Source organism: Procambarus clarkii, chromosome 10, assembly GCF_040958095.1.
Source record: "Procambarus clarkii isolate CNS0578487 chromosome 10, FALCON_Pclarkii_2.0, whole genome shotgun sequence".
Taxonomy (NCBI): domain Eukaryota; kingdom Metazoa; phylum Arthropoda; class Malacostraca; order Decapoda; family Cambaridae; genus Procambarus; species Procambarus clarkii.
This window is the reverse complement of record NC_091159.1, coordinates 32,123,973-32,134,280: the sequence shown is the minus strand read 5'-3', so window position 1 is coordinate 32,134,280 and position 10,308 is coordinate 32,123,973. Positions and strand designations below refer to the sequence as shown.

The 10,308-nt window shown below is 42.5% G+C and overlaps 1 protein-coding gene across 1 annotated transcript in view; it reads right to left on the bottom strand.

The window, feature by feature from the left end:
- LOC123747421 (nephrin-like) overlaps positions 1-10,308 on the bottom strand; it is a 1,012,097-nt gene that overhangs the window by 935 nt on the left and 1,000,854 nt on the right. The window contains 2 exon segments of the mRNA XM_069321823.1: positions 1-1,556; positions 1,558-2,198. The exon segment at positions 1-1,556 is cut by the window's left edge and continues 935 nt beyond it. Of these exon segments, the coding sequence (XP_069177924.1) occupies positions 1,380-1,556; positions 1,558-2,198 (818 nt within the window). The 3' untranslated portion in view covers positions 1-1,379.

Here is a 10,308-nt window from a genome sequence, read left to right as displayed (position 1 = left end):
GTCAACCCTTGTGCTCTCTCTTTCCAAGCATACGTCTTAATAGAGGTCCCATCAACTGCACATTGAAGTCCATACACTTCTTACTTCAAGGTCCTTCTACGTGTGAACGAAGGTTCGTGCATTTGTTTTCCAAACTCCGCACAACTATATTCCAATGGTCTGTACACCTATATCGAGAGAATGTACTCGTGCACTCATGGACTCACTTGCTCTGCAGTCTGATTGTTTAAATTCCGAGGTTAGACAGCTGCATTCCAAGTTCCGAACACCTGTGCACCCACATTTCCCAAGGCTGCGTGGCTAAACACCCATTTTCCAAGATTATGAATGCAGAGGAGCCGGCGAAGGTGTATATGTGTGTCGGGCTGCGTTCTGCACACAGCGCTAGCGACGCCAGAACTCAAAATGAAGAACTTTTATAGCATTACTTTTTTTGTTTAACGATGCGTGTATGAAGCAGCGGGCGCACCTGGGACAGTCTGCACCCACTACTGGTGTCTGGCGCTCTGATGGGACCAGCCATGGAGGTAGGATATGAGGTAAGGCTTAATGCTGTCTCGGGGCACATGGATGGCTACAGTTGATGCTTGCACGCCGGAGGGAGAAGGGATAGGAGTAGGGGCAGTGGAGACATTAGCATGGAAGGGAGACAGAAAAGGTTAGTAATTATGATAACACTGCATAAGGGAGGGAGAAAGAAAGTTGCTTGTACACTTTAGCGCGCTGGAGGGAAGGACCAAGTGAAGGGAAGCGGGAATGATGTTAGTAACCACACTAGCACTAAGGGAAGAAGAAGGATGTTAAGCAAGTAGGCATAACATCGCTAGAGGGGTGTCGGAGGGTAAGAAGGCAAGTAGGTGCAATATCACCAGGGGAACGAGATGGAGGGAATACTAGAATCGTAGCGACACCCTGGCATTAAGAAAAGAGGAAGGAGGATAGGTTGCTTGACACCCTTGCGGCCACGAGTGTCTCAAACGTCTCACCCTTTCGCTTCATAAAACAGAAGTCATACCAGACCGGCAAAGAGGAAGATCAAATGCTGCTTTGCTTCAACAATTTCTTGTGCCTGGTGAACACACGCCACGCTACCCGGCTCACTAGATCGTGCATTAATAACCACAAGATCTCATACACGGAACATTTCCACCAAAGAAAAATTCTCAGTAGCTTTTTAAGATCATCCGGAATCATTCAAGCAATCTCTCGTGTGGAAAATAACATCACAACATTCTGTTCTGCTCCTTCAGTTTCTCTAATGGAACTGTTTATTTAGCAAGTTATCATCCTACAGTTCAAGAGACAAAGCACACACTATGATCACCATTGCAATATTCGCTATGATAACTTGTGTTATTTTTTTGTTTTAGTTTCACTGTTTATACAAAGCTCTCGTCACTGGCTTCGCCGCCCCGAGTCCGAACCACATATTTGGGGTTATTTTTCAGCTCCTCTAACATGTGGTACTTGTCCTTGGCGCTGCGTCCACCGCCGCCGGCGTCGCTGCTGACTCCTGTGCGATAACTCGCCGTCTCCGTCACACCAAAGCTACCCCCAGAGCGGATATGGGTCACTACTACCGTTGCCTCCGGCCTGATATGTATCGTGGACCACATTAGCACCACTACCGCAACGATAGCTATCCCCCAGCATTCTCGCTCCTCCTCCTCCACGGCCTCCACCCATACCACGATAGCCATCACCCAAAACGCCTCTGTCGTCACTTAGATAAATTTCACTCGCGATATTCATACTACCGCGATAGCTGTCTGGACCAAGGTTACCGCTATTGCTTCTTCGATAGCCCCCACTAGCACCCAAACTACCGTCTCCTCCTCTATAAGCCTCGCTACGATACCCGTCGAAGTCCCTGGACCCCCGACCGTAATTTCTCGGTAGAGTTTCGGAATAGCGAGTGTATGGTGCGTAGCCTTCCCCCTGTAAGCCCACGGAGGCAGCGGTGATGGGGGAGTGATGGGTCTGGTGCACGGGAAGGGGTAACGCAGAGGATGGGGCGTAGGTGGAGGTGGAAGAGGTGCTAGCGTGCCCGGCAGTGGAGGTCCTCTGAGGGCGGGGGAGGGTGCAAGAGGTGGAGGTAGGGAAGGTAGAGGGGAAGGCGGTCTTGCCTAAGCTGTTGTAGTAACCAGCCGAGCCATTGGCCAGCGTCTGCGAGTCAGTTTGGCGCCCCAGTAAGGCATCTGTGGGGGGAAGAAACGAAGAAAATCGTAAATATAACCAGCAAATGATGGATAAAAAGCAATGTTTAATGCGAGAAACCATATTGATATAATTAGCAAACAATAATAAAAAGGCAATGTATAAGCGTGGAAAATGTAATATATATATATATATATATATATATATATATATATATATATATATATATATATATAAATATATATATATATATATATATATATATATATATATATATATATATATATATATATATATATATAAATATATATATATATATATATATATATATATATATATATATATATATATATATATATATATATATATATATATATATATATATATATATATACATATATTAGTATATTTTAGTAGCAGTCTTTTTTCGTGCTTGTTGATATGTTGTTGAAGATGACCGAAAAGGTAAGATAAATAATTCCAACACGAATTTTCTCAAAATGTCATATGTTTCTCTTCACTGCCCAGGGTAATTGAAATATCAATTCTCCAAAACTCATTTTTATTCTTGGTCTGACGACTGAACGCATTTCGTAATTCTTATTACATTTTCAAAGACTTAGTAATCACTTATGTTGTTGTTGTTTTAGATTTAACTACTGAGAACGAAGTGTCCATATAGCACGTACTATGGTGAGCCCGTAACTGAGTTCGGTTACTTGCTACTGTTACTTGTTACTTGTTACCTTGTTACTGTGATAGTTATTAGTATATTTATAAACAATTTACAATAAAACAAAAAAACGGCCAATCTACTTATGAAAAACTCCGCAGATACCAAACAGAACGACTTGAAGGACACCAATGTCGTCCATGCCTTCAAATGCCCACTTGGGGACTGTAAGCCCCAAAGAACTCAGTATAAGGGCAAGACAACAACATCTCTTTCCAGGCGATTAACAATGCATAAGCAACAGGGATCCATCAAGAAACATAAAATCTCTTCCCACAACCAGACCATCACCAGAGAAATCTTAACAAACAACACAGAAATCATTAATAGCTACAGCGATAGCAGGCGGCTCGACATCAGCGAGGCACTACACATCAAAAAGTCAACACCAGCAATCAACAGCCAATTAATGCACCACTATATTCTACCCACTTCAAGACCCCGAATTAATATAGAAGCAGCAGGAGGAGGTATGGGACAATAGGCCTTCTGCAGTTACTTCCATTTTTTATGTTTTCATTCCCATTTTATACCCATTGTTTTGTGTTGTCTTGTGTTTGTCACCTCACCCAAAACTTTTGTGCCATATCATCTCACCCAAAGCGATTATACGTATGATGAATTTTTATCTGTTAACTATGTTTTTGAAAATGTAATAAGAATTACGAAACACGTTCAGCATTATTAACCTTTCCTTTTTGTTCATATTCAACAATATATATATATATATATATATATATATATATATATATATATATATATATATATATATATATATATATATATATATATATAAATATATATATATATATATATATATATATATATATATATATATATATATATATATATATATATATATATATATATATATATAAAATCAAAGAAATCATAATAGCGTATCTATCAATGATAAAATATTTTTCGGTGCTATGAGTTTCTCATTAATATATCACGCCATTGTGATTTCTTTGTGATCTGAAGGAAGAGTGTAAGGGTGTGAGAGCACCAATACCCGCAAGCCAGAGTGTAAACGGACCTATCGTAAAATCCTGACTGGGCACCAGTTCGGACCAATAGATCCTCCGGGTAAATTTAATATAGTTCCAGGCTGTTTGGATTTTGTAATCTGGAGGCTCGTTGGCTTAAAGCAGGTGTCTTGGAAGGCAAGTCACCCCATTGCCCAAAGAATAATTTTCTCATATATATATATATATATATATATATATATATATGTCGTACCTAGTAGCCAGAATGCACTTCTCGGCCTACTATGCAAGGCCCGATTTGCCTAATAAGCCAAGTTTTCCTGAATTAATATATTTTCTCTAATTTTTTTCTTATGAAATGATAAAGCTACCCATTTCACTATGTATTAGGTCAATTTTATATTATTCGAGTTAAAATTAACGTAGATATATGACCGAACCTAAGGTTAGGTTAGGTTAGGTAGGTTAGGTTGTCGAAAAACAATTAATTCATGAAAACTTGGCTTATTAGGCAAATTGGGCCTTGCATAGTAGGCTGAGAAGTGCATCCTGGCTACTAGGTACGACATATATATATATATATATATATATATATATATATATATATATATATATATATATATATATATATATATATATATATATATATATATATATATATGCAGTTTATGCACAGGCAATGAACAAAACTTCAAGCAAAACAATAATTAGGATTGAGTAGTGTTGTTGATGCGATGGTGTTGATTGTGATTGGTGGTGGTGGTGATGGTGAGGGTATTGTAGCATTGCTGTTGGTGATGATGGTGATTAACAGTTGTTAGTTGTGATGTGTTTTTGTTCTTTGAATTGGTTATGTGTTGCTTTTGTTGTGTTGTCTTGTTGTTGGGGGGACAAGGTAATTGTTGTGATGAATTGTTCTTGCTGTTGTTGATGGTGGTGATGTCTTGTTGTTGTTGCTGATAATTGTGGTGATGAATTGTTGTTGTTGTTGTTGCTGGTAATTGTGGTGATGCAGTTAATATTCCAACTGTTGACATTTATCTTCTATTGACACAGCTGGTAAATATGTTTAGTATACATGTTGTTGTTGTTGTGTGTGTTGTTGCTCCTCTATCGCTAGTGCACCCGCCGCCGTGGGAAACATTTTTAATTGACATGAGGTACACGATATCCAATAATCTTGTTGCAACTTGTTTGCTGCTATTTCTTCAAAGCGTTAATATTGCCATTCAGTTATCTTCAATAATTCCTAGCACATACGGATGCCAAATGTCAGGGTTTTCAATGACGTATTTCAGGTGATAAGTTCGTAAGGGTTGCCAGGTCAGATGATTTGAGAAGTGTACAGTGTAGCGAGAGTTTGATTACTCAAGAAAGTTTCGTTCTTGCGTCTCCCCCCACCCCTCCATCCCTCTCCAGCCAATCAAGGCTGATGGGTATTAGTCACGTGATGCGTCAATATTGAATTGATTTTAATGCGACTAAAGTACCAGAAATCTGACGCAGTAGTTGAAAATGCGAAGACAAATTATGTGTAGCATCCACTGTCTTTTATATTTCGCCAAATATAATACACCGTCCGTATCAGTCAATCAAGTCAAGCACAGCATCGATCCATTAAGAAGTAGTTCATTAACATGTGTGCCAGCAGAACAAAAATATAAATCGATACAGATGACAGTGAGTTATCGCTTGACCGTTATCGTCCTGACGTAGATACCATAGAGACAACATAGCCGGCTACCAGAGATGCTGAGAAGGTTGATGTGTCTGATGGCAAATACCGTGTGGCCTAGACGCTGCGGCACAGGCCTGGGGAGATGTTTCACAAGGTGTGATGAGGCTTTACTTGCGCGTCTTTCGCTCCGGTTCACCTGGGTATTATGTTCTTGGGATATGCAGGAGCCTATAGTGTGTTCCATTCTTGCATCTGTAATGAATGGACCCAACAAAGTGGCCCCAGTATGCAAAAGCATTGCCAGTTTCAGCCGAATCAACGTAATCAATATTGATTTACAGTTGAATTTTGTCTGACTGTCTATCTGTCTCGGTGTCTCTGTGTCTGTGTCTCTGTCTCTGTCTGTCTGTCTGTCTGTCTGTCTGTCTGTCTGTCTGTCTGTCTGTCTGTCTGTCTGTCTGTCTGTCTGTCTGTCTGTCTGTCTGTCTGTCTGTCTGTCTCTCTCTCTCTCTCTCTCTCTCTCTCTCTCTCTCTCTCTCTCTCTCTCTCTCTCTCTCTCTCTCTCTCTCTCTCTCTCTCTCTCTCTCTCTCTCTCTCTCCTCTCTCTCTCTCTCTCTCTCTCTCTCTCTCTCTCTCTCTCTCTCTCTCTCTCTCTCTCTCTCTCTCTCTCTCTCTCTCTCTCTCTCTCTCTCTCTCTCTCTCTCTCTCTCTCTCTCTCTCTCTCTCTCTCTCTCTCTCTCTCTCTCTCTCTCTCTCTCTCTCTCTCTCTCTCTCTCTCTCTCTCTCTCTCTCTCTCTCTCTCTCTCTCTCTCTCTCTCTCTCTCTCTCTCTCTCTCTCTCTCTCTCTCTCTCTCTCTCTCTCTCTCTCTCTCTCTCTCTCTCTCTCTCTCTCTCTCTCTCTCCTCTCTCCTGTTATTTCTGTTAATTTACTTGGTTATTAATAATTCTTTCCTTTTATCTTGTTCAATTTTGTCGTTGTTGTGGTGAAAATCGTTTTCATTCACAGTAGTTCGATTGCGTCTCTTTGCCTTCCCTATTTCTACAGTTCATAACCTCAATAATCTAATATAACCCACCAGCTGTGTTCGTTTAGTATGTTGTGGTGCAGTACTCTCACTCTTCTAACACAGACATATCCCTTCAACTTCAAGACAGAGATTATTGCACATATCTCAACTCTACGAGTCTCGTACAACTAAGGGGGAAGTGGAGGTAAGGGGTGGTTGTGAAATGGGGGAAGAGGGTGCATTCTCAAGGGAGAATCCAATACAGATTGAATACAGCTTTCTGAAAGACACTACGCCAAGGTTTCTTAAGGCTATCAAAACCTTTGCCAATTTAGCCAGTTTGGTAGAATGGCTCACTGTTTCTACCCCACGAGCCCGCGCGGGGAATGAAACCTACTCTAGCGATGCCAACAATAACTCGACATATTTACACTCAACAATGGGAAGTTAAACAAGAAAGTTTAGTGTTTAAACATTTTATCTCAGCCTAGAAAGCTAAACACTGGCGCCGTAAGAGGAGAAAGGATGGGGTTTGTGTAGGAGCAACAATACACCCATCATGGAGTATTACGAAGATAAATATCACGCTCAAAGTGCAGAAAACGATAGTTATTCCCCAATTATAGCCGCTCAGTGAAACTGTATTGCCAAACCAAACATGTAAGAGCCCAAGCTGCCCCACCTAACCCATCGAAGCCCAAGCGCAGAAAACGTCAATATTACGATGCCATAAGTTAAACTAATAGGTCGCATTTTAAACAGATTCGTCGATTCCAGTGAAAATACGACCAATTAGTATAGAGATCTGGCTGAAAATAACAGTAAAACCGAAGAATAATCCCACAATCTATAGAGAACGAAATTTAAAGTAAAAAGGACATTATACCAAGCATGACTAGAAGAAAATTGAAAATATTATGGTATAAGAAGGAACAGAACACGCATGAAAGTTCATGAATTTCGGATAGACAAAAATAAAATAGATATAGAAAGGATTGATAGTTAATTCTAAGACAACAAATTAAAGGAAAATAGCGGAAAGAAAACCAATAATATGACAACAGGGAAAATCCACAAGGGAATAAACCCAGATGTGTGGGGTTGCGAGTGTAAATAAACCCAGCAGGAGAAAAAGCCGCAGGTAATAAACCCAGAGAGGAAAAAACCCACGGGTAATATACCCAACAAGAGAATAGTCCCACATATAATACAGCCAGCAGGAGTATGAGAGCGTGGCGGAAGCCTAGGTTGGTGGGAGGAGCATGACAGGGTAGGGTGGTGGAAGGAGCATGACAGGGTAGGGTGGTGGAAGGAGCATGACAGGGTAGGGTGGTGGGAGGAGCATGACAGGGTAGGGTGGTGGGAGGAGCATGACAGGGTAGGGTGGTGGAAGGAGCATTACAGGGTAGGGTGGTGGGAGGAGCATGAGAGCGTAGGGTGGTGGGAGGAGCATGACAGGGTAAGGTGGTGGGAGGAGCATGACAGGGTAGGGTGGTGGGAGGAGCATAAGAGCGTTGGGTGGTGGGAGGAGCATGGGAGCATGGCGGGGGTGCAGGTGGGTGTAGACGGGTGAGGGCGGGAGTGGTCTCCAGTGCAGCAGGGGTCATAAACCACAGCTTTACCGGGCGCCACTGCGGCACGACGGAACTGGCTCCTGGATGTGTGTTATTTATGCCTGCAGGGTCAAGCTCTCAGCTCTTGGAACCCGCCTTCCAACACTCTTTTTCAGTATCATTTGTACTGAGCAACCTGCTGACCATTCCCTTAATTCAACCCACAACAGTTATTTAACTCCGGAGTTCCTATTGTTATGATTCCAGGCGGAGTCTAATCTGGATGCCACCTGTGTGGGAGTTGTAACCGCTCAATAACCAATGATTTGTTCTTTAATAATTCGTGCCACTATCATTAAGCTAGACGAAATTAGATAGGATAAGTGTGAATGTGTTGTGTGACGTTAAAGAGGTGATTATAGGGAAAGTATGTCTCGAGGCGGCCAGGACACTTTCCCGCCAAGGGCAGCGACGACACCAGCGATCTAGGAGATCAAGACACCAGGTTACCATGGTAACCAAGAGGAAGCTACCTGTAATAACCAATCAGTGCGAAGCAGGACAGTAACGTCTTGAGAGGAAAGCGTGGAGATTGGCGGAGATAGGTCACTTTACAGCAGAATCCCGACGAGGTCACTGTCACTACTGTTGGACGGTATCGTCAACCTGGTGCTTGTTAGCAGGCCCGACCCAACGGAAGAAATGGCTGGCATCCAGCGGTATATGTGCGCCCAGACGATGGTGATCTTGTTGTAAGAGGTATCGTCAGAGCTATGCAGAAGGCGGCATCGAGGCGAGGCAGTCTGCGGCAACCGTGAGACAGACCTGATGTGGGAGGACGTCGTCGTCAGGAAAGACGACATTGTTACACGAGTATAAGCGTGCAGGGAAAGGGCGCCATGTTGCTAGTGCACCATAAGGGTGGCAATGTTCGCTGTGGAGTCGGCAGATGCTGCGACGACGTTTCAACGCTGAAGAAGACTTGAGGCGACGCGAAGACGAAAGTTCACAGTATGTGAGGCTCTAACAATTCTCCAGGCGGCGGGAGGATCGCCAGCTAGCAGGCAGACCCAGGACCTACATACACACACAGACAGTTTGGTTTGTAGGTTCCCTGAATGTATGGATGTGCCTGTAACATCTTTAAATGAACATTGATGAAGTGTAGTGACAGTGATGTTGTCCCTGGCACAGGAGGTTGGCCTAATAGTGAAAGACAGTGTTATATATAAGGAGCAGCAGTTAGGAGGGCAGTGTTTACAGCCCAGGCAGCCATGTGGGGGCGCTGGCCTATATTGAATATCAGACAGTGACAGCGATTTGAGGTTAACTGTATTTGAAAGGTTCACATGTGAGGTAGGCCCCGTGAACCTTGGGTCTAGGGCTCGAGGTTAGTTTACCAACTGCACATGCATGCCAGGATTAATTTGTAATTTGCCGGAAGGCTAGCTCATGTATATGCGAGTTGCAAGAAATACGAACTGCAAGTCTAGCGAGCCAGGAGGGCGTGCGACCCCTTGTGTGGTCGACGGTAAACTGAGGATCTGAGACAATGCAGGAAATTATCGGAAATAGGTGCCAGAGGTCGCCAGATAGACAATAGTAATTAGAAATAAAGTATTTAAATTTATTGAGATAATTGTTAAACCACATGGTTAAATACATATCTGGGATACAAGCATGGGCGGCTATTTAGTAAACGCTAGCTAGCAGCGGGATCCCTGAATATTGAAGGGTGACTTTCTTTTGAGCAAATATTTTCTTTCATATTGCAGCGATCTTATAAATGCATTACTGGTTTTTACTGAACATTATTTTCATCTATATATTAATATTTCTGTATAACATTATTTGTGGGTTAGTTTAAGGAGTGATTGCACGTGATTGACACAAGTAAGAGATATTTATCCCTGTGTAAGATTGGGATTCACATATAGTAGCGGGGGAGGGTTAGCCGGCAATCTAGGGTGTCGTCCCACATTAACCTCTCTCCCTTCTCCACCCTTCCCATTGTCCTCCCTTCCTTGTAAGGATCCCTCCCCCCCACTCCCCCCCCCCCTCATGCATAACCCCTCTTCCCATTCATAAAATATAATACTAGGGAGCAATGAAACTACTTTGTGTTTGAGGAATTTGTTTTTCTGAAGGAAAACTCTTCGAGCATCTGAACGAATATTTCACGCATGACCAG